This window comes from Dipteris shenzhenensis, chromosome 7 (assembly GCF_047967505.1).
Source record: "Dipteris shenzhenensis isolate YYH24624 ecotype China chromosome 7, Dip_SZ_1.0, whole genome shotgun sequence".
Classification (NCBI taxonomy): domain Eukaryota; kingdom Viridiplantae; phylum Streptophyta; class Polypodiopsida; order Gleicheniales; family Dipteridaceae; genus Dipteris; species Dipteris shenzhenensis.
The window spans coordinates 59,366,419-59,391,644 of record NC_141602.1 but is presented as its reverse complement, the minus strand read 5'-3'; the positions used below and the strand labels follow the sequence as shown (position 1 = coordinate 59,391,644).

Sequence of the window (25,226 nt, the reverse complement as noted above, 5' to 3'; positions counted from 1 at the left end):
ACATTAGGGTATTTTGCACCCACCAAAACTTATGTGGCTCTCTTCTCTCAGTCTCAGTCTCTCTCTATCTCACACACACACACACACACACACACACACACACACACACACACACACACACACACACACACACACACACACACACACACACACACACATGCACGCACGCACGCATGCACGCACGCACGCACGCATGCACACATGCACGCACACATGCACACACACACACACACACACTTCCATTCCACTTTCGTTGAGATCACTCTTAACTGGTATTAGAGTCACATGCATAGTTATTTTCAAGATGCACACAACCTGTCTTTCCACTGTCATAAGTGGAGAACCATTCCCTATGGGAAGTAACATCGAATGAAGCACCAAAATACAAATCCAATCCTGAGAATATGCATCATCTGAAGTGGTAAGAAACTCTATAGGTAGACTAAACAGGAAGAGAATGTCATTGTCACTATCATCAGTGTGACCACATTGATCTCCTCGATCTTCACTTTTCCTTTGTCCTCTCTTGGACTCTCTTACTTCCTATTTTCACCCCAATTTGCATTATGTTTCTTATCATTTTTCTCTCTTTTCAGCTTGTAGCAATCCTTTTTCATGTGGCCCTTCTTGCCACAATGGTTACACTCAATGTTTTGTGCCTTGGATTTGCTACGAGACTTCCCTCTTTCTTGGGACTTCCCCCTGAGCTCTGATTTGCCTCTTTGAACATTTAACACTGCATCCTAGTTTTTGCCATCTAGAGACTTTTGTCTAATCTCCTCAACCAAAAAGGTACCCACAAAATCATCAAACTTTAGTACTCCACCAGGTGCAAAGTTATGGACAACTGTATGGAAGGTATCCCATGAGGATGGCAATGAAACCAAGAGAAATATTGCCTTAGTATCCACATTAAAATTCAGCTTTTAAGCCTGAAGCTATTTGAAAATAATATTGAATTCATTTAAGTGAGAGGAAATAGAGACCCCTTCCTTCATCTACAGCTCAAACAATCTCTTCATGAGGTAGACTTTATTAGAGGCATTTTTTTTCTCATAAGTGGCACATGATTTCTTCCATAGATCTTCCATAGTATGCTCATTTACTCTATGAAATACATTTACTTTGCAAGATGAAGTCTAATAGTAGACTTTGCTAATGCATCCAACTCATTCCAATCATTCTCAGACATAGCTGTAGGCTTAGTTACAATCCCTTCCAAGGGTTTAATCTTCTTCTTTTGAATAAGCACATCGCTTATCTCTCGCTTATCTGTTCTTTCCACAGAGAAAGTTTGTCCCATCAACTTTTTAATGTTGAAAAACTTCATGATGCCATGGTGCAAATAAGAAAAATCCAAAATGCTAGTGCCTACAAGAAAGAATCACACCAAATACCAAGTGCACCCAAATATGTCTACCACAATGGAAGGTAATATCACTAAAAACTCAAAGCTCAAAGCATCAAAATGCATCTGACCTTGTGTGGATATACTATGCATCCATATGAGCAAATCTAGCCCAAAATAAAATGCCAACGTACAATGACAAAACAATGGCAAACCCAATGAGCCGAATGCCTCAAGCATAAACACCATCCATGGGCATAAGCATTAATAATTCATCCAAGAGAGCATAGCACTATCAGTGCATCAACTGCAATAGCTGCTAAGATTCCACCGGCCTTGCAGTTAATTAGTAGCCATCACAGTGACCTATAATTACTCACCTACCAATTACCACCACCCTCGGGGGGTGCATCACTAAGAAATCATAGGTATCATGTGCGTTCAAGGGGTATTTAAAAGACCCCTCCACTAAAATTTTTTCCCCAATAACACGACCTCTCTTTACTTATAAACTAATGGATTTTTTTCTAAAGTTGAATTAAAAACCCCCTCCTATTATTGTAAACTTGTTAAATTTTTTCTAAAAGTAGAATTAAAATACCCCTCCTTTTAAATGCACGTGGTACACTAAAATTTTGGGAGGTATACCCCCCGAGCCACCACCAGGCTTGCATGCATGATTTCTATGAGTGCAGTAAATTACCAATCATTGGGCTTACATGCTCAGTTGGCCAAGGGTGCCAAGTGTGGGACTCTATATCCCTTACATGTATCAGGGGTGTCTGATCATGCTATTGCAATAACCGAGTAGAAAGTACTTTTTTGTGGTATTGCTAATTGGGCCATATGAGCCAAAATGGAATGAAACTCTTATTCCATTTGGGTTAAGTACAACATTTGGGTTTTTTTGACTTTGAATTTTGTGAGCATTTGTCTCTATGGGAAGTAGACTAAATCAACCCATAAAAGAAGGGGAACGAAGCTCGTTTGAAAGTAATGAAACTCTTATGCCATTTGGGTTATTTTTCTAACTTTGAACTTTGTGAGCATTGCCTCTATGTGAAAAGTTAGAGAGCATCATCTCTTGGGCATGCATCTCTTATGGTGTTGGTAGGATTGTCACTCTATGAATTTTAGAGTGAAAGCTAAAGGTTGTGAAGAATCAAGAATGGTATTCACTTGAATGGTTGCCTTGAACTCTCCCACCAATTGTGAGACCATAGCTTGTGTTCTTCACTTTGAGAACAATGATCAAATGTGTGCATTGGAAATTGCTTCCTACTGGTGCTCTACAAGGAGTCTTCTTTCTTCTTCTTGTTTCTCGCTCCACAAACATTGCAAAAGTAGCTTTTGTTGCCATTTTGATACTGTGCCATTTCTTTCCTTGTCTTGCAATTTGTTTCTTGTGCCTTGACCAAGTTTTTTAGCTTTCATATCTCGTAGCCTTTGTTTGCTTCTTTTGCAAGCCTTAAAGAGCTACATCTTACCATTGATGCCATGATGACGATCAATGAACCACCATAATAGACCAATCAAAACAAGCCAGCTAGCTTGAAGGTGAGCAAAAAATAGATGACAACTTACCTGAATAAAGAAGATAATTCTAAACCAAAAGAATGAGGTCACATCAAGCTAACTCTACATAGTGTAGGTTGCGAGGTGGTAGGAGGAGGATGCACTTTAACATTCAAATATTTGTAGGGCGAGAGGTGTAAACATTTGAAAATGCATGGGGGTAGCAAAATTTTTAGCCGCTGTGATTTCCCAACCACATCTTATGTTCTCAATTAGGTGTGTCATGTAGTGTACTCTTGAAAGATTACTTGGTTGCAAGTATATGCAAAACAAAAATGTTGACATTTTGAATAAATTATTTTCTCTTATACTCTTCAACTTTGCCAAATTCCATTGAGCAATGCATACTTTATGGGTTAGGCAAGATACCTATATATAAAAAATGCCCCCAACCTCACAAAAAATGGTTACACTCAAGCAAGCATTGACCAGTGCACGTGCACACGTGTGTGTGTGTATGTCTATTTGTGTGCATTCCTACATGCATGCATGCATGCATGTGTGTGTGTGTGTGTGTGTGTGTGTGTGTGCATGCTAGACCAAAAAGTTTTAAGGAAGAAGCATTTGTATGGTTTGAAATGGCAGAAATTTCCATCAACCATGATTCATTGTTCAAGTATGATTTTAAATGGCATTGTTTTAAACTAGTAGAAACTTGAGGTGTGAAAACCTATCCTAGCATGTTGTCTTGAATATATATCCCACCTTTGTGTCTAATTGTAAAGCTATTAAAATCCAACAATAAGACTCCTAGGAAATGTTTCTTCCATTTCTTATCTGCCATTCCACTCATTGGAGAAGCTAATATAGATAATAATCTCTACAATAATATCAATTTATAAATGAAAATAACATATCAATAAGATGACATATCACTTTTTCATTCAAGGTCCTAATTCCTTTGTAAGAAATCCTTGAACCATTTGGCAGAATCCTTAGGATATCTCTTAAGGTTATCCTTGTGATCCACAAAGTAAAGACCATACCTATTTGAGTAACCAAAGTTCCATTCCCAACTATCAAGAAAAGACCAAACAAAGTAGCCTTTGATGTTGGAACCATCTCTGCAATTAATTTTACAAAAATATCAATGATCATGTCTTCAGTAAAGCAACAAATTCTTTAAAATAATACTAATTTTTTGTAGCCATAGGAATTGAAGAATATAAAAGAAAATTAAGAAATATAAATATTGTCCCTTTTGTTTTTAATGGATATATCTTGTCAAGCATATATCTCTTAGTAAAAAGAAAAATCTTTAAGGAAAATGTAGATGAAAAAGGCAATAGGATAGAAACACACTTGATTGCATCCAGCAAGTTTGAAAGGTAGTCTTGATGATAGCTTATGCGTTTTTCATCTTCAAGTTTCTTTTGGAAGAGGTTGTTTCCATCAGCATAACCTACATTATATGAGCACTATGCATAAGTAAAAGATTACAACCATAAAACAATAGACTTTGAGAGAGGCGGCCTTACAAAGAAGTAATTACATACTATACAAACTATATCTGTACATGAGATTATTCCATTACTTCTTCCTTCTATTATTAAGATCTTAGTAGTAATGAGAGAGGAAGATGAAAATATTTTATGCTTCTTGTTTGCAATTTTTGTCTTTGGAGTCCTCTACGAACTCTTGTCTCTTATGTGATTTTCTAATACATGAAAGATTTTATGATGACATGTCTTATGTAACAATGATATCTACTTTCTCTCTTACAAGATACCCACTTAATTTCTTACATTTTCTAAGGAAATTATGAAAGATAAGATATTGCAAAAAATATTTCTATACTTGGACCTCGCACCTGGCACTCCATGACTATATGACTATGAACAATGATATTAGTGAAAGGGATACTAGTTTGAAATCATGGGAAAAGATCATACTAAGTTAACCTTTAAAAAGGTTGGGAGAAATGTCTTTAGAGACTAGAGCCACCTTATAGTGTCGAAATAAATCATACAAAACAATAGAAAATGTTATAGTATGCTACATGTACATGGATATACCATGAAGTTTGGTATGCCATGGGTTTGTTTCCTTGATTGACATTTGATAAACTGTATTAGCTATGCCCAAATGTGAATCCAACACTAAGACAAAAATGGATTTTGCAAGTGTGATATCAACTTTATGTGTGCTAATTCAATGCAAAATACATGCCCCAATTACCAACTTCCAGGAAAATTTAGGATGAAAGGATAGTGAGGATGGGATGCCCCCATTCTACCTTAGTTGATCTAAGAATCTACTATAGAAAGTTTACCTAGATACAACACAAGGGAAGAGGGATGGATATCAATGATCCCTTCTCCATGTATATTTTATTACTAATAAAATAGTATTTATCCCTCCATCTTATGCAAGGGGAAAATGGAGGACATGAGTAACCCTAGAGAAAAATCCTCGAAAAATCTAGAGTAGCAAGTACAAATCCACTAGAGGCATCTTCTTGAGCAATCTCACAAGGTTCATTATGTTAAAAAAGGCCAATTCAATTGGGTTTGTAGAGAACAAAACAAAATTTAGATTATTAGCATAGTGGTACTAGCTTTGGATGCTAGGATATGCAAGAAACCTAGTAGTTTTGATTAGACTCGATGCTAAAGAACTTTCCTTCATAGCATTCTCATGGAATTTTAAAGGGGTGCCATTAAATAAAAAATGAGCCCTTGGGAGTATTGCATGACTCAAAATATTAAAGAGATACTAGGGGAATGAGTAGTTGACAGATAGATAACCATACAACCAATCATAATATAAGTCTTTTCATGGACTTGCACCGTCTGCAAGTTGATTGATGAAGTTACTATATTGGAAATTGGAGTAGATTAGTAAAGACTTGAAAACGTTTCCTCTTGAAATTAATCTCCTTTATTATAAATGGGCTTGGTGGCATCTATGATAGATCTACAATTAAAGGCTATGCACAAGGGAAGAGAAAAATTAGGGAGGGATCCCTCTTTTGATGAATCCTTGTGATTTTGATATATTGTTGCCAAGGGGTGGCTAGAGGGTGGGGGAAGGAAAAGGAGAGGGGGAGGGGCCCAAGGGGGCAGAGTGGGGAGGGTGGAAGAGGCAGTGTAGTAACGCTCCATGTCTTTAGGGGTCCCACAATAAGTAAACATAGGTGTGAGTAAATGAGGAGTAAATAAGGAACATAGTAAGAGATTCTACTCATGCCATGCTTCAATCATGGCGTAAGTGAAGGGACCTTATCAAACTAATGTCTATGATTGTCCATAAATCCCAAAGGTAGATAAAATCTATTTCAAAGAACTTGCAAACAACTAATGTGGTATAAAAAAGGCTAGAGAGCTAGCTAATCTCCACCAGTCCATTCAAGCCATCTATAGACTCGCATCTACACTAAGCAAAACCACATGCTCCCTGTACCATTGGCCCTTAGTTGTGAGGCTACCATGGTAGAGTAACATAATTTTGAGGACAACATAGATACATTGAAGTTTAATATCACCATGGCTATAAAATATGGATGATATGGATGGCAAAATCCAAATTGAGCTAAAGGCATGCTTGAGGAAGAGTCTAGAAGAAGAGATCTAATGGGACTACTTTAGAATGTAAGTTCCAAAAATGATTTTATATGTGTGTTATAGAAGCTCAAAAGGAAATAAGATGGGGATAATATGGTCTAAGAAAAAGTCTTGATGGGCTACTCACTAGCACATAATATTGTTGTCATCTTTACTATTGGAATGCATTTGGTGTTGAGATATCGAGATCCACTCATGATATGCTAGGGTGACCATTGTGCATTTATGTCACCGACTTGTTAGCTGTAGATGTGGCTGGCACACTGCCCATGAATAATCACTTGATGACAGCTATCTTTATGTACTCTACTTAGTGGCTCAGTTAGAATGCCACCTTAGTTAGCTGAGTTTGGTTTGAGACCCACATATAGGGTTCACCTATTCTTTTGTACTTAGAGTTCTGTTGGCTTTTACAACTAAGAAGAGGAAAACTGTTTTCAGCCTCCACCTTTGTGTGTATTCCCCCATTGTGTATGTGAGAAAGCCGCAAGTGAGACTCCTTCCTTCTCTCCCACTCTCTTCACGTGGTATCAGAGCCCAGTTCGTGATAAGGAGCTCAAGAAAGCAAACCAAGTTCGCGGTGTCTTGGTAAGAGGATCAGTGTTGCTTTCCTTTTTCAAGTTTGGGAGCAAATCTCTGCAGGTAGCATAGCCGAAAAGTGGCAGAGTGCATTGCTGTCTCAGATTGGGATGCCCTTCATGGTGTGGTGAGAGGGCAATATATGCTGTGGGACAGGGTGAAGCCCTAGGTGACATTATTTTTTTTAATTTGAGGCCACTTCAGGGCCCGTTTTGGTGGTAGAAGTTTTCCATAGGCACTCAGAAAAGTGCCGCGTTTTTGCTATGCGACCACTGTTCTATAGGTCAGTGAAAAGTTGCCACAAAAATTGCATCGTATGCCTGTGTGCAGAGATATTGGGAGTGACAGAATCATTCTTATTGCCTATTGATGCAAAATCATCACTAGGAAGTGATTGTGTGGTCAAATACCACTTTCGTCAGTTTTGCAGATTTGCCCTTGTGAGGCAGAAGTTGTGTTTTTTATAGTGACAGAATATTTTTGTAGTGTTTTGTAATGGCATCTGATGCTCTTTCACAGATAGTCACTGAAAAGCTTGACAAGACCAACTTCCAAGCATGGAAGTTTAGAATGATGAATTTCCTTAAGGGAGTTCATTACTGGAGCTGAACAAGAACCAGTTATTCCTAATGTTCCTAATCAACAAGAGTTGCAGGCATTTAAAGGCTGGCATGAGAGAGCCAGAGAAGATATGTACTGGCTATCTATTAGTATTTCAGATTCTATGATTGTGCATATTCAGGATGCAAGCATGCCGAAGGAGGCATGGGATACTTTGACAAAAATGTATAGCACAAATACGCAAGCCAGGAAAATGCAGCTCAGGCAAGAGTTCCATAAATTGCAGAGAGAAAATATGAGCATCAATGACTACCACATGAAGGTGAAGAAGATTGCAGATGCACTTGCTTCCATTGGGTCAGTGGAAGATGATGATTTAGTTTTTGTGACCTTGAAAGGATTATGCACAAGTCTGAACATCCATTGCCATCCATGAGAATTTTCTTGATTTTGGGGAGTTGATTGCTCTTCTAATTTCTGAAGAGCAGAGAAATGGTGGTGCATCTTTTTTAGGAGGAACTTCAAAAGAAACTGTCTTCTACTCAAATGTTGGAAGAGGTAGAGGCAAAGGTAGAGCAGGCCGATCTGGAGGCCATGGTAGAAATCAGAATATGTAGCAAATTTAGGAAAACCAGTCCTATGGAGGAGGACGTGGTAACCTTAGAGGAAGGGGGAGCCAAAGAGGTCGTGGTGGATAGCAGAGAGGCCGAAATGCAAATAGCAATGTTGAATGCTACTACTATGGTAAAATGGGTCATATGGTTAAAGACTACTATAAAAAGCAGAATGACATCATGACTGGAAAATTGCAGCAAGGCAATTATGCATCCTCTAGTAGACAGGGTGATGACAAAAATGAGATCTGTTTGTGGTGCAGCACATGACCAATTCTATGACAAGTGCAGAAGAAGGCAATGATGTGTGGTATGTTGACTCACGTGCATCAACGCACATGATAGGTCATGTAGAATGGATGCAGGATGCAAGGAAAATGGAAAAAACAGGATTTGTGGAGACTGGTGATGATACTGCACATCCTATTATGCAGATTGGTAAAATTCCTTTGTCTATGCAAGATGGGAAAAAGAAATACATGTTTGATGTATTTCATGTCTCGAATATCACCAAGAACATGGTTTCTATTAGTCAAATGGTTGAGCAGGGCTTGCAAGTTAGATTCAATCCTCATGGGTGCTTTGTTGAGATATGAAAAATTAAAGTCACTTAATAGCAAAAGGGAAGAAGAAGGGTAGGATGTTTACATTGGATGTGGACATAGCTAAATTGAGTGCAGCAATGTTTGCACATGGGACCGATGTAGTTGCAAATATTGATATCTAACATAAATGCATTGGTCATGTTAATGTACGATGACTTAAATTAATATAGGGCCAAAATATTGTTGTAGGATTGCCTAAGTTCAAGGTTGTAGAAATGCATAAGGTATGTGAAGCCTCCCAATTTGGAAAACAGGCAAGGAAACCATTTCCTAGACAATGTTCAAGAGAGTAAGAGGCCATTGGAATGAATCCACTCTGATGTGTGGACTACTAAAGCTGCATCTATTAGAGGCTATCATTATTTTGTCACTTTTATTGATGACTACAGCAAAAACGTTTGGGTGTATTTTATGAAAAAGAAAGTGAAGTGTTTGGGCATTTCAAAGCTTTTAAAGCTATGGTTGAAAAAGAAATAGGCCTGCAAATAAAATGCCTAAGGTCAAATGGATGGGGAGAGTACCTCTCAAATGATTTCGCAAGGTTCCTGTAGGAGCAGAGCATAAAGCAGCAATATTCATGCAGTCATACCCCACAGCAAAATGGACTTGCAGAAAGGAAAAATAGGTATATTGGAGAGGTATCTTGTGCCATGCTCAATGAAAAAGACCTGCCAGATTATTATTGGGCTGAAGCAGTTGTTACAGCAGTCTACATAATGAACAGGACTCCCACTACAGCAATACATGGCATGACGTCAGAGGAGAGGTATACTGGTAGGAAACCGGATATTTCTCATTTGAAACTTTTTGGTTGCATCGCCTATGTTCATGTGCCAGATGAATTGAGTCCTCTATCAGTGGTTCACATACTTCGCCATGGATAGGCAAATTGGATCGGGAGGATCTCCTCAAAGCAATGCAGATAGTGGTATGCAAGTATCATGAAAAGGAAAAGAGGAAGTATATCAGCCCATGGCTGATGTGAATGCAGGTCACTCTTATGTTGATGGTGAATTCAGTGGCTTAGAACAGAGCGTTGATGACGAGTTGGGTATTCCTTCAGTTGTTACACCTAGAGTAAGGAAGGCAAGGGATGTTTTGAGAGCACCTTGTAGTGAACCTATTTTGTGCAGGTCTACTAGAGGAAGGTATCTTGTGGATAGGTTGAAATATGATGGATTTACAGCCATTCACTATGCCTATATGGTCAAAGTGATACATGAACCAGAACCCACTTCTTTTGAGCAAGCCATCGGAAAAGAAAAATGGGAGAAAGCCATGGATGAAGAAATGGATGCCTTGGAAGCAAATGCTACATGGGAATTGGTGCCTTTACCTAAAGACAAGAATGCAATTGGCTGCAAGTGGATTTATAAGGTGAAGCACAATGCAGATGGTTTTGTGGACATATGTCTATGCATACAAGGGGTATGCACAGACATATGGCATTGATTACGAAGAAACATTCAGTCCGGTTGCGAGGATGGCAACCGTAAGAGTAGTCATTGCTATGGCTGCATCAAAGGGATGGTCTTTACATCAGATGGATGTAAAGAATGCTTTCTTGCATGGTGATTTGCAAGAAGAGGTCTATATGGAGTAGCCACAAGGTTATGTTCATGCTATTCATCCTGAGTTTATTTGCAGGGTGAAGAAAGCCTTGTATGGCTTGAAGAAATCACCCAGAGCATGGTATGATAAGATAGGACAGTATCTTATCACTATTGGCTTTCAGATTTCCAAGGCAGATTTGTCACTTTATGTGAGAAAAACACAGAAAGGCATTATGCTGCTTGTCATTTATGTTAATGATTTGATCATCACAGGTGATAGTGATGAAGATATCCTTCATGTGAAAATGCTATTGAAGCAAAAGTTTGAGATGAAGGACACATATTAAAAATGCTATTTGGATGGGGCTAGACGCATACTGAGGTATGTGAAGTCCACATTGCAATATGGACTATTTTATGAGACTAGGGTTCGAATACAGTTGCATGGATACACTGATGCTGATTGGGCTAGTAGTATTTATAATATACAATCTACCAGTGGATGTGTGTTCTCTTTTGGGAGTGCTACAGTCACTTGGAGTAGCAAGAAACAGCCTATAGTTGCCTTATCAAGCATAGAGGCTGAGAACAAGGGTGCAGCAATGGTTGCATGTGAGACAGCTTGGTTGCATAAGCTACTTTATGATATGCATCAGTCTATAGATGGGCTAGTTGTCATTTATTGTGATAGCATGAGCAGTATACACTTGGAAAATAACCCAGTCTATCATGCTAGAACAAAGCACATTGAGGTGCATTATCACTATGTGTGGGGAGAGGTTCTAGTAGGTTTTATTGATCTAGTTTAGGTTAGCACAGAGGATGAGGTAGCTGACATATTCACGAAGGCATTGGGTACAGAGAAGCTGTGGAAGTTCAGAGACCTACTTGGTGTGCAGGAATTGGGATTGAGCTCAAGGGGGAGTGTTGAAATATCAAGCTCCACTCGTGATATGCCAGAGTGCTGTTTGCTCGAGATGCATGATTTGGAAATCCAAGGCATCGTGATAGCCTTGAATATCCACCTCTACACCATAGTGCTTGGTCGAGAATGGCTGTATAGTCTTGGGCATAGCTTACAAAGAAGTTATCTTAATAACTCCATTATGTTTGAAAAAGAGGGTAGAGTCTTGAGATTCAAGGAGAACATGATGTGACTAACTCTCCTCTTATTTGTTCGATGGAATTGGAACGACTACTACACCAAGAAGAATGCAAGGTATATTTTTGTGAACTTACTTTTATTGGTGATTTTATGTCTTCTACATCGGAAAGAAGTAATGTTGTTTTGATAATGTTAAAAAGTATAAATCTTCTTTCAATGATTTAATGTTTGAATTTAAAAATGTTTTTCCGTCTGATTTACCTAATGGTTTACCTCCTGAGAGAGATGTAGATCATAAAATAGATTTAATTCTTAGCCATATGACCCATTTTACCACAATAGTAGCATTCAACATTGTTGTTTGCATTTTGGCCTCTCTGCCATCCACCATGGCCTCTTTGGCTCCCCTTGCCTCTAGAGTTACCACGTCCTCCTCCATAGGACTGGTTTTCTTGAATTTGCTGCATATTCTGATTTCTACCATGGCCTACAGATCGGCCTCCTCTGCCTCTACCTCTTCCAGCATTTGAGTAGAAGACAGTTTCTTTTGAAGTTTCTTCTAAAGAAGATGCACCCCCATTTCTCTGCTCTTCCAAAATTAGAAGAGCAAACAACTCTTCAAAATCAGGAAATTTTTCACGGACGGCAATGGATGTCCGGAACTGTGCATAATCCTTTCCTAAACCATTCAAGGTCACAGAAACTAGATCATCATCTTCCACTGGCGACCCAATGGAAGCAAGTGCAACTACAATTTTCTTCACCTTCATGTGGTAGTCATTTATGCTCAAATTTTCTCTCTGCACATTGTGCAACTCCTATTTGAGCTGCATTTTCTTGGCTTGCATATTTGTGCTGTACATTTTTGCCAAAGTATCCCATGCCTCCTTTGGCGTACTTGCATCCTGAATATGCACAATCATAGAATTCGAAATACTGATAGACAGCCAGTAAATAACTTTTCTGGCTCTCTCATGCCATCCTTTAAATGCTTGCATTTCCTGTTGATTGGGAACATTAGGAAGAACTGGTTCTTCTTCATTTCTTGTAATGAACTCCCAATAGCCTTTTCCCATAAGGAAATTCGTCATTCTAAACTTCCATGCCTAGAAGTTGTTCTTGTCAAGCTTTTCTGTGACAATCTGTGAAAGAGAATCAGATGCCATTACAGAACACTGCAAAATATTCTGTCACTACAAAAAACACAGCTTTTGCCTCACACGGGCAGATCTGCAAAACTGACGAAAGTAGTATTTGACCACACAGTCACTTCTTAGTGACGATTTTGCATCAACAGGCAACAAGCATGATTCTGCAACTCCCAATATCTCTGCACATAGGCATACGATGCAATTTTTGTGGCAATTTTTCACCGACCAGCCGAGCAGTGGTCACACAAAAAATAGGGCCTTTTTCTGAGTGCCTGCGAAGAACTTCTGCCTTCAAAACGGGCCCCAAAATGGCCTCGAATTAGAAAAACAAAGTCACCAAGGGCTTCCCCCTCTCCCGCAACATATACTCCCCTCTCGCCACACTGCGAAGGGCGTCTTTATCTGAGACAGTGCACTCTTGCACTTCTGGCTGTGTTACCTGCAGAGATTTGCTCCCAAACTCGAAATAGGAAAGCAACACTGGTCCTCTTACCAGGACACCACAAACTTGGTTTGCTTTCTTGAGCTCCTTACCACAAACAAGGCTCTGATACCATGTGAAGATAGTGAGAGAGAGGGAAGGAGTCTCACTTGTGGCTTTCTCACATGCACACTGGGGGAATACACACACAGGTGGAGGCTGAAAACAGTTTTCCTCTTCTTAGTTGTGAAAGCCAAAAGAACTCTAGTACAAAGAAATAGAAGAACCCTATATGTGGGTCTCAAACCAAACTCAACTAACTAAGGTGGCATACTAACTGAGCCACAAACTAGAGTAGATAAGGATAGCTATCATCCAGCTATTATTTGTGGGTGGTGTACCAACCGCATCTGCAGCTAACAAGTCGGTGACATAAATGCACAACGGTCACCCTGGCATATCACGAGTGGAGCTCGATATCTCAACAAAGACTACTACAAAAAGCAAAATGACATTATGAATGGAAAATTGTAGCAAGGCAATTATGCATCCTCTAGTAGACAGGGTGATGACAGAAATGAGCATTTGTTTATGATGCAGCACATGACCAATTCTGTGACAAGTGCAGAAGAAAGCAATGATGTGTGGTATGTTGACTCAGGTACGTCAAACACATGACAAGTCATGCAGAATGGATGCAGGATGCAAGGAAAATGAAAAAACCAGGATTTGTGGAGACTAGTGATGATACTACATATCCTATTATGCAGATTGGTAAAATTCCTTTGTCTATGTAGGATGGGAAAAAGAAATATCTGTCTGATGTATTTCATGTCCTGAACATCACCAAGAACATGGTTCCTATTGGTCAAATGGTTGAGCAGGGCTTGCATGTCAGATTTAATCCTCATGGATGCTTTGTTGAGGATATGAAAAATAAAGGTTGCTTGATAGCAAAAGGGAAGAAGAAGGATAGGATGTTTACGTTGGATGCGGACATGCCTGAATTGAGTGGAGCAATGTTTGCACATGGGACCGGTGTAGTTGTAGATATTGATATCTAGCATAAACACATTGGTCATGTTAATGTGCAGCGACTTAATTAATGTAGGCCCAAAGTATTGTTGCAGGATTGCCCAAGTTCAAGGTTGCAGAAATGCATAAGATATGTAAAGCCTGTCAATTTGGAAAATAGACAAGGAAACCATTTCGTAGACATGTTCAAGAGAGTAAGAGGCCATTGGAATTAATCCACTCTGATATGTGGACTACCAAAGCTGCATCTATTGGAGGATGTCATTATTTTATCACTTTTATTAATGACTACACCATAAAAGTTTGGGTGTATTTTATGACAAAGAAAAGTGAAGTGTTTGGGCATTTCAAATCTTTTAAAGCTATGGTTGAAAAAGAAACAAGCTTGCAAATAAAATGCCTAAGGTCAGATGGAGGGGGAGAGTACCTCTCAAATGAGTTTGCAAGGTTCTTGGAGGAGCATGGCATAAAGCAGCAATATTCATGCAGTCATACCCCACATCAAAATGGACTCGCACAAAGGAAAAACAGGCATATTAGAGAGGTAGCTCGTGCCATGCTCAACAAAAAGACCTGCCAAATTTTTATTGGGTTGAAACAGTTGCTACAGTAGTCTACATAATGGACAGGACTCCCATTGTAGAAATACATGGCATGACACCAGAGGAGAGGTATACTGGCAGAAAACCACATATTTCTCATTTAAAAGTTTTTGGTTGCATTGCCTATGTTCATGTGCCAGGTGAGTTGAGAACCAAGTTGGACCCAAAAGCTAAGAAGTGCATCTTTATTGGATATTCTTTATAACAGAAAGGGTATATATGCTATAACCCTTCTACTCATAAGTTTACAGTGAGCAGAGATGTTGTTTTTGATGAGATGATCAGCTGGTATATACTAGTAAATGTGATTGATGATGTAGATGCACAAAATGGTAATGCTGCATAGAATTCACCGCAGCAATCACAAAATATTAGTGGACCTACAGTGTCCTCTAGCAGTGGTTCACATACTTTGCCATGGATAGGCAAATTGAGATCAGGAGAATCTCCTCAAAGCAATGCAAATAGTGGTATACAAGTATCATGAAAAGGAAAAGAGGAAGTAGATCAGCCCATCATTGATGTGAATGCATGTCATTCTTATGTGGATGGTGAATCCAGTGGCTCAGAACAGAGCCTTGATGATGAGTTGGGTATTCCTTCTGTTGTTATACTTGGAGTAAGGAAGACAAGGGATGTTTTGAGAGCACCTGGTAGTGAGCCTATTTTGTGCAGGTCTACCAAAGTCAAGTATCCTGTGGATAGGCTAAAATATGATGGATTTATAGCCATTCACTATGCCTATATGGTCAAAGTGATACAATAATCAGAACCCACTTCTTTTGAGCAAGCCATGGGAAAAGAAAAATGGGAGAAAGCCATGGATGAAGAAATGGATGCCTTGGAAGCAAATGCTACATGGGAATTGGTGCCTTCACCTAAAGACAAGAATGCAATTGGCTGCAAGTGGGTTTATAAGGTAAAGCACAATGCAGATGGTTCTGTGAGCAGATACAAGGCAAGATTAGTTGTCAAGGGGTATGCACAGATATATGGCATTGAAAATGAAGAAACATTCAGTCCGGTTACAAGGATGGCAACTGTAAGAGCAGTCATTGCTATGGGTGCATCGAAGGGATAGTCTTTACATCCGATGGATGTAAAGAATTCCTTCTTGCATGGTGATTTGCAAGAAGAGGTCTATATGGAGCAGCCACTAGGTTATGTGCATGCTGTTCATCCTGAGTTTGTATGCAAGTTGAAGAAAGCCTTGTATGGCTTGAAGCAAGCACCCAGAGCATGGTCTGACAAGATAGGACAATATCTTGTCACTATTGGTTTTCAGATTTCCACGGTAGATTTCTCACTTTATGTGAGAAAAACAGAAAAAGGTATTATGCTGCTTGTCATTTATGTTGATGGTTTGATCATCACAGGTGATAGTGATGAAGATATCCTTCATGTGAAAATGCTATTGAAGCAGAAGTTTGAGATGAAGGATTTGGGAGAGTTGCGTTACTTCTTGGGCATTGAGGTGATTAGATCCACAAGTGGGATATGGCTTTTGCAAAGGCAGTATGGATTGGACATGCTGTCCAAATATGGGATGATAGGCTGTAAGCCTATTTCAAATCCTTTGGAGGAGAATGTAAAGTTGAGTTCAGATGCAGGTGAGCTTTTGGAAGACCCTACTATGTACAGATGCATAGTAGGAAGTTTGATTTATATGACTATTACCAGGCCACATTTGAGTTATGCTATTGGGTTGGTAAGTCAGTTTATGCAGGCTCCAAGGAAACTGCATTTGGATGCAGCTAGACACATTTTGAGGTATGTGAAGTCCACATTGTACTATGGACTATTTTGTGAGACTGGGGTTCAGATACAATTGCATGGATACACTAATGCTGATTGGGTTGGTGGTATTTCTAATAGACGATCTACTAGTGGATATGTGTTTTCTTTTGGGAGTGCTGCAGTCACATGGAGCAGTAAGAAACAACCTACAGTTGCCTTGTCGAGCACAGAGGCTGAATATAGGGATGCAGTAATGGCTGGCTGTGAGGACGCTTGGTTGCATAAGCTGCTTTATGATATGCATCAGTCTATAGATGGGCCAGTTGTCATGTATTATGACAACATGAGCAGTATACACTTGGCAAATAACCCAGTCTATCATGCTAGAACAAAGCACATTGAGGTGCATTACCACTATGTGCAGGAGAAGATTCTAGTAGGTTTTATTGATCTAGTTTATGTCAGCACAGAGGATCAGGTAGCTGACATATTCACGAAAGCATTGGGCGTAGAGAAGCTGTGCAAGTTCAGAGACCTTCTTGGTGCGCAGGAATTGGGATTGAGATCGAGGGGGAGTGTTGAGATATCGAGCTCCACTCGTGATATGCTAGGGTGACCGTTGTGCATTTATGTCACCTCGGGACTTGTTAGCTGCAGATGCGGTTGGTACACTGCCCATGAATAGTAGCTAGATGATAGCTATCTTTATGTACTCTAGTTAGTGGTTCAGTTAGTATGCCACCTAGGTTAGTTGAGTTTGGTTTGAGACCCACATATAGGGTTCATCTATTCCTTTTATACTAGGAGAGAGAGTTCTTTGGCTTTTATAACTAAGAAGAGGAAAACGGTTTTCAGCCTCCACCTTTGTGTGTATTTCCCCATTGTGTATGTGAGAAAGCTGCAAGTGAGACTCCTTACACCTTTCCCACTCTCTTCACATTTTATATGCTCTTTGGCATGCCCTCTGGGTAGCCTTAGCAACGCTTCAAATTTGGGAAAGTAGAAATTAGGTATTTTTAGAATTTTTGGAAGTGCATTTTTCCTATTAGAGAATGTGTTGACTCTTCTTCATTGGACTTGAATGTAGACTTTAAAGTGCTTGACTCTCTCTCTCTCTCTCTCTCTCTCTCGCCCCTTCCTTATCTCCTCAAGTCTTCTTACACACCATCTCCACCTTTTCTCCCTCCCTCCCCCCTTCTCTCTCTCTCTCTCTCTCTCTCTCTCTCTCTCTCTTTATCTCCTAGAGTCTTGCTCACACCATTTCCATTTTGTTTGCTTTTTTGATCTTGGGCAAGCCTTATGAATGACTAAATATCATTCACCTTGTTTTAAAGGCCCTCACGAGTCACCCCCTTTTCAAGAAGCGTTCTTTCGAAAAAAAAGTCCTAAAAGTTCTAAGGATAAGACAAGAACGCACCATTCTCAGTAATGATAATGGCTGGATTGTTGTAATTAAGGCGAATGTACTTCATGAGCTTCCTTAAACCCCATGGCACGACGTATTGCCACACTGCACCTGCCTGTAAATTTTTACATGTGAGTGTCACGTGATTAAAGGCTCTCCACTTTGGCATGCAAAACTGCAAATTCCTAAAAAATTAATTGGGGTGACGTACGGCAATACTAAGGGTAACGGTTCACAAACATACAAATACGATTGAAGCCAGACGAAAATGGGGAAACAGTTGCCTTATGGCTACAAGATGACCTGGAAACCATAGGGAAGACAAAATACAATTCTGTGGAGGGAAGACAGAAGGTAAGGGAGGGAGAAAGCGTGCTGTCGTTACCTTGTCGCCCAGCGCCTTTCCTTCACGAGCAACTGCAGTCACATAGCAGCCAGATAAAATCCAGGGCCAGCGAAAGCAAAGCAACAATGCATGCGGAAAATTTTGGTCATGGAAGCAAAACACATTGCCTACATGCAAGTTAATTTTTTGGGAGCGCACTAGATACACGGAGAACTGTAATCTTACATGGAGTGATCACCTCCGCATCTGGGTCGTTTTCCAGGAGCTCCTCCAGCAAAGCGAATTTGGAGGAACGAGCGTAGTAACTGGTGTAATGGTTGATGCCCACAAAATCTACAGAGTCTTTGAGCGATTCAGATTGTTGCGAGGTGAAAGAAGGCAATCGATCACCCACGTTCTGGCGCATGGAGTCGGGGTAATCTCCAAAGATGAGCGGGTGTAGGAACCTGGAAAGGTGACACAATTCAGAGCAGCATAGGTCATGGAAACCTTACAAAGAGGACAGCAATTCATTTCAGAGAAGCACACATTAAAACACCTACAAAGTTAACCCAATTCAGACAATCTTAGAGCTTATAGACAAGCATGGAAAGCTGAATCAATTCAGAGCAGCATAGACGATGGAGGCATTGATCATCGAAGTTCTTTCTGCCACTCACCAACCCAATTCGAAATCCAGAGCTCTTTGCACCGCTGCTCTGTCTTCGTCGGTATCTGAATATGGCTCGTACCATTTGCTATCCAATGCTATGCCCACGGAGCCTCCTTGACTGGGCTGTAATAGCATTTTGTAAGAGCTCGACCAGCAAAAAGTAGCAGCAAAGCAATTCGAGTTTGGGGGATTGCAACCTGATATGTTTTCCTGTAGATGGCAACAGCCGCAGCGTGTGCCATCAGCAGGTTGTTCCCCACGATATATGGCTCAATTCTTGAACTTTTAGATGCCGAGAGAACAGCACGTTTGCCAGGAGCCAGCAAGCCTAAGCCTGCATAGCCCTCGGCTACTAAAGAATGAGGCTCATTGAGCGTCATCCAGTGCTTCACTCGGTCCCCAAACTCCCTGAAGCACGTCTCTGCATATGCAGCATAGTCATTTCTGCCATAGCGAAAAAGAATCAAATGGTCGAGTATCAAAACGAGCGCGGAGCTTACGTTGAGAGCGACAATTCTGTCAAGGTATCTAAAATCTTATGAAGAGAAAGCTTACACGATTTGAGCGTCTAACCATCCTTCGTAAGCGTCTTCCAGTGCTTGAGGTAAGTCCCAGTGGTATATAGTCACGTATGGCTGAATCCCTGGGTAAAATCGTGGACCTTAGCTGAATATCAAGTAAGCTATAAATTTAGGATCGGCCGGGATGTGGATGCTCCACATACCTTTGGCAAGGAGAGCATTAATAAGGGAATTATAGTGATCTATGCCCATCTGATTTGCAGCTCCCTTTCCCTCTGCGCAAACAAGAAAGCGCATCTCTCTGATCAATCGTTATACCATCTGAAGTCCATCGACAGAGTTCTAGACAAGATAACAGATACCAGGGTATATCCGCGGCCATGATATCGAAAATCGATAAGCATCTAGTCCCATGTCTGCCATAAGTTGAACGTCCTCCTGCGTTTGCCACCCTTATGTTTAGTTTCAAATGGATCTAAGCCACACGGGCTATATATAAGTTTCATATGGATCGAAGCCATGCCTCGAATCGATTGTACTGGTCAACGGCAGTATCAGCGTTACTAAAGTCCTGGATACGTCCTGCCAAGGATAGTTACACGCTAGATTTAGGACGTTCAGTCTGTGACCACAAACACTGTTCAGCGGAGAGATCAGAGTATCAAGAGGATGTAAAATGGAAGCACGTCACCGAATTCATGGGAGAAGGTATCCCAGATGCTAGGTCCACGTCCATCTTGTTTCACTGCACCTTCAACCTATGCAATGCAATAAACTCATTATGCTCTGTTCTCTCTGGATGACTCGTCGAATACAAGTAGAAATAGAAGAGTTCTACTAGCGCATGCTCGCTTTTATTTGTCGCTCACAGCTTGTTCACAGTTTCTCTATCGAATTCAAACCCTGAATTATTCCCCAACGAGCAGCAAATAATCTTTACGAACCTGCTGGGAGGACGAGCCCGCGCCAAAAACAAAACCTGAAGGGAAGTTTTGCCGGTTAATAAGAGGATCGATGGTCGTACTGGTGGTTGCCATGATGGTGTACTTGCCGAGAGAGGAGAGCAATGGATAGAAGAAGCTCTGAATAGGCGGGATGCTTTAAAAGGAGAAGGACCAGCAGCAGGAAGCTGGGGCGGATGAGCAAATCATATCGGTGGCCACGCCAAACAACGTGCAAGAATTCGTGTAGCCGCTTTGTCGGCGTACTCCTGCGAAAGGTGCCTAACACGCACCTTCGATGACTTTCACTTCGACAAGGCTCAATCGATGTGATTTCCCTACCACAACAATCCCACAGAACTAGTAAACAAATCTTACGACGGATTATCGTCCATTTTCGATAGTCAGAACGTGTCGCATCACTCACTCGGCTTTCGTGCAAGCTTCGGATAGAACAGCTCACAAAAGACCAAAATGTAATGGATACCTTGAAACCGTCAACAAGGGTTTGATTTTTCGTCCATGCCCCGCCACAACATTGATTAATGAACAACATGCTTAGATGACAACTCAAATCTTAGCTTAATGGGATAGAATTTCTATGAGTGAGTTACAACTCAGCTCGTCACAAAACCTTTGTGGATTACGGTGTGTGTTTCGGAATACACAACTCTTACGAGAATAGAGTTCTAGACAACTCTTGGGAAAATAGAACTCCAAACGATAATTGTTCTTTAATTTAAGCACTAGACTTGGACACATACATGGAATTCAGCATCTAAGTTGGGTCCTCTAACTTCAAAATCTCAACTCATCACCATTGGATTCATTGGAATCTCAAAAAACACACAAAGTCATACAGCAAAGATAAACGTTGCAAATAGTTTACATGTCATTTATCATGGAGAGTTATAACATAAGAAAAAGTCTTATCATACCAAAATCAAGACAAGGGCTTCGAATATAACTAAGCACTCCATGTGAAAACAAGTGAATGATGTAACAAGCAAGACGAATCAAAAAATAGTTTATGGTAGAAATGGTTGAAAGGCACCATAAAAATCATTTGAAGGGAAAAAATCAACCTCTATGTCCCTCTATTCAATCGTGGTCTATTGTGTGTTATGCATCATGTGGGGCCAATCATAATCATAAAATTTATAATATTCATTGATGAAAAACATCCATAAATTCAATACATGGCTTTTAATTGCAAATGGACTAGGTCTACATACAAACACTTGTTTTTAATAAAAGATTTGCATGTGCATTGAAGAACCAAACCACATTTTAAAATATACATGCATATATGTACAATGCATGTAGGAGCTCCTTTATATATGTCATCCTTGCGATGCAAACTTACATATCCTAGTTATTAGAAGATAGATGCTCCTTACATCGGCATATTATGAGAAATTTAAAGCACTAGGTGTTGAATGCTTCTATTCTTGCTCCTACGCCTAATCTTGCTCTTGGTCTTGTTCTTGCTTTATTCCTATTGTTGACCTACTATTGCATTGTGCCTTTGATGATCCTAATCATCCTCCCCCTTCCCCTCTTGCACTATACCTTTATTAGTTCTATTTTGGACTACACCGTGCTACTAGATGGCACCACTACTATGGCTCTACTACACTAACCTTAAAGTAGCTTTGTTATATTTATAATCTACAAACCATGCTATGCTCTCATAACACAAAGCATGGTTATGAGAGCATAGCATGGTTTGTAGGAGAGCATAGCATGGTTTGTAGATTATAAATATAACAAAGCTACTTTAAGGTTTGTAGGAGAGAAAAATCAACATTGATTGACAAGAGCTATGATATCACATCCAATATCATCTACTTATGCTAGGAGGGGGCAAGATTGTAGTTGGATGGTTCCTTTATCTCTAGGTCCAATTGACCTTCAGGAGAAATGTATTCTAGGGTATCCAAAATTTGCCTCTAAGAACTTAGAATTAAATCAAAGATTAGAAAGGCACTAGCTTCTTGAATATAGGATAGCAAATGCATATCATGTATCAATGGATGAAGCTATTGTCAATCAAGTAGTTGTGCCTTTGTATTATTCTATTTTTAAAATTCCTATTCTCTCTAGGGTCAAAATTACGGACCCATTCATGCTTGGAAGTAATAACCATTGGGCTATTTTTTGGTACTTTAATATACGCATTTGTAGTTCCATGGGTGAACTTATTTAAAAAAGTTTCTCTAAGTATCAAGCTTGGGTTAATTTATCTTTTCACAAAGGAAGTTTAGAATTAGTATTGAAAGAATGCAAATATACAAGAAAGTAGCATTTTTGGATTGCTGAGCTACTAAGAAAGACATCCAAAATTTGAGGATTCTTGTCATTATTCTCACTATAAATATGAAGTATGCATGCTTGCACATGCACACACTCCCACAAATACAAATGTTTGTTTCCTCTAATTTTAGCTTATGTGTTTCTACATGCAATATCTTAAAATTCATCAATAGAAAGTCTTGTTAGTAGATCAAGTCCAACCTAGCTATTTACTACAAGAAGGATGAAATGGGCCTTATTCACTCAACTTTCATATCATGAAGGTGTAGCACGTAATCCCTTTGAATGAAGAATTAGGCTAGATGTACTTGGCATCCTAGAGCTGATTGTCACATTAATATGGGATGTGAAGCTTGCCTATTTTTTACTCTTTCAAACAAAGAAATCAAAATGCTCTTTAATCCTAGTAGATGTTATTATTGGCCACGTGTATGGCCCCCCAAACTGCACCGAGTAGAGGGGCATTTCACTCCCCTTCCCTCCTAGCCACACTACCTCTCTCACTCCCCAAAAGGGCTAGCGGGATATTGAGAGAGGCTCCACAACCTTCTTTATCTACCATGAACATTGAAAGCACCCCGTGTGTTAACGCTACAGTAACAAGGGCTAGAAGTGTAGTCCAGAGCAACAAAGATGAGATCGTTGTGTGTGTAGAGTAGCGACAAAGCTCCGGTTGTAATTTCTTAAGCCTAAAAGATGGTATGATGAATCTAAAAGAATGAGGGTAGAAAAAATCCTCTCTAAAAAAGATCCAATCATACTTGCAAAATCAGGATATAGAGAGAAAAAGACTAAAACTAAACAGAGAAAGACTGGACTCCAAAAAGTGTAGGGAGTCAAGAGGTTCCCCCCAGTTTGTGGAGGGTTCAAAAGGTTCCCCCAATTTGTGTAGAGACCAAAGAGAATCCCCTAAAAAGAAGAGGAACTCTTGTCGAAGAGGTCCCCTACAAAAGAGGTCCATCCTAGAGGTACATACAAATTGTGTAGAGACCAACATGTATAAATCTCTCTCAATGGAATGAATCTTGGCACTCTTTGGGTTTTAGGGTTCAAGCTTACTATTGTGTTCTATGCCATGATCTCTATTACGTCCATGCTCCCTTACACTTCCATGTTCTATCATGCCCTTACCCTTGCACTCCCTACACCCTAGTACTCCTGACTCCCATCTCCTCCCCCTCCACCTTCCTCCTCCTCCCTTCTTCCTCCTCCCTGCTCCTCCTCCTCCTCCTCCAGGCCTCCCCCTTCCTCCTCCTCCCTTCCTTGACCCTTCTCCTCAAACCTTTACACCTTGAAGTTGCGAAGGCGGCTAGCTCTCCACTCCTCAAGCTTGAACTCTTCCTAAATCCTGCAACTCTCACTACGAGGTATTTGTCGGTTTTCGATGGAAATACCAATGGAAAATACACTTTTTTCTTTGCGGGCACAAAGTATCCGTAAATGTGTTAGTATTAGTATCGATAAACATTCATCGGTATCAATGTTGGTATATATCAACACTGGTAAAAACGCCGTATTAGATAAAATGGGACAAAAGTTGCACTTTGGAAATTTTGAAATTGGGTGGATTTCATTAACTTTGGGAAAGGTTTCACTAAATTTGGGAAAAGTTTCATTGATTGTGGGAATTTTGCCAATACTGAAATATACTATTAGTTGGAAATTCCAATGATTATGAAAAACTTCATTGGTTGCGAAACGTTTCATTGGGTATAACAACTGGAAGAAAGCATTTGTGGTAGAGTTTGAAAATCATGTATTTGGTGGTGTTAAGAAACACCGTTTGGAGACAACATGTATATTTTACTTGAGGTGTTATTAAACACCAATTGGTGGTGTTAACAAACACCATGGAAAGTGAACCACTAGAAACAAAGTAGTTGTTGGTGAAAGACAGCTTTTAAAATATTGTCATATTAATAATATGCAAATATGCATAAATAGGATAACAACGATTGAGAAATATCACATGAGAACAAATCTTTAAATGGAAGTTTGGGAGATCAAGAAGGAGAAAATGATCACCATTTTTCTATGCTTTGACACCAAGCAAGATCTCCTATGCTTTGATATATACATTCTGTGGAATCTTAATCTTCTTGGGTCTATTTATGGATTTTGATGTCCACGACCAGACCACCGGATCAATACACTCCCACACCTATGGATCCAACCTATTCTCTGCCCAATACTTGTTCCAGCAGTCAACATAGGCATGTGCATTACTGAGCCCCTTTCTCTTAAGTAATGGTGCCCAATACTGAATTAATAATTTCTTGAAGTTAGGAGATGCATCATCCATCTTGGCACTTGATATGGCAACCCCAAGCCATATGGGGTATATCGGGTCTAATGGCCTCACCAAGATGAAGTCACCTTCCTTAACATCCAACATTGGTCTAAACTCTTCCCTTGGCTTACCTTTTCGAGGCTTGCAATAGTGATCATTCCATTCCTCATAGCCTTGGAAGTCATTAATGCAAGCATCTATATCCTCCTCATCATCAGGCTGTGTTCTTGGCCAAAAATCTCTATGTACTCCTATCTCTGAGATGTTTTCCTGTTCAAGCTCACCGATCGTGGTTTTCCAGTAGTT

The 25,226-nt window shown here is 40.0% G+C and overlaps 1 protein-coding gene across 2 annotated transcripts; it reads right to left on the bottom strand.

The window, feature by feature from the left end:
• Positions 1 to 1,105: 1,105 nt before the first annotated feature.
• On the bottom strand, positions 1,106 to 20,627 carry LOC147900587 (beta-glucosidase 6-like). 2 transcript variants are annotated; one of them, XM_087376758.1, is made up of 15 exons: positions 20,318 to 20,627; positions 20,065 to 20,131; positions 19,897 to 19,955; positions 19,736 to 19,811; positions 19,577 to 19,648; positions 19,408 to 19,495; positions 19,050 to 19,296; positions 18,860 to 18,975; positions 18,426 to 18,646; positions 18,240 to 18,271; positions 17,867 to 17,969; positions 4,226 to 4,325; positions 3,910 to 3,987; positions 1,480 to 1,538; positions 1,106 to 1,272 (listed from the first exon to the last, which is right to left on the bottom strand). In XM_087376758.1, the coding sequence occupies exons 1-15, from the start codon at positions 20,408 to 20,410 to the stop codon at positions 1,121 to 1,123; spliced, it is 1,563 nt and encodes a 520-aa protein (XP_087232884.1). In that variant the 5' UTR covers positions 20,411 to 20,627; the 3' UTR covers positions 1,106 to 1,120. The 2 variants fall into 2 exon arrangements, with proteins under 2 accessions (XP_087232884.1, XP_087232885.1); XM_087376759.1 differs by lacking the exons at positions 1,106 to 1,272; positions 1,480 to 1,538 and having other exon boundaries at positions 3,745 to 3,987; positions 20,318 to 20,616.
• Positions 20,628 to 25,226: the final 4,599 nt, after the last annotated feature.

Coding starts and splice junctions, on each gene's coding strand:
- LOC147900587 (XM_087376758.1), bottom strand. CDS start 20,410: ATGGCAACCACCAGTACGACCATCGATCCTCTTATTAACCGGCAAAAC. Junction 19,649..19,735: donor ATGGCCGCGGATATACCCTG/GTATCTGTTATC, acceptor TTGTTTGCGCAG/AGGGAAAGGGAGCTGCAAAT. Junction 18,976..19,049: donor TCTACAGGAAAACATATCAG/GTTGCAATCCCC, acceptor ATGCTATTACAG/CCCAGTCAAGGAGGCTCCGT.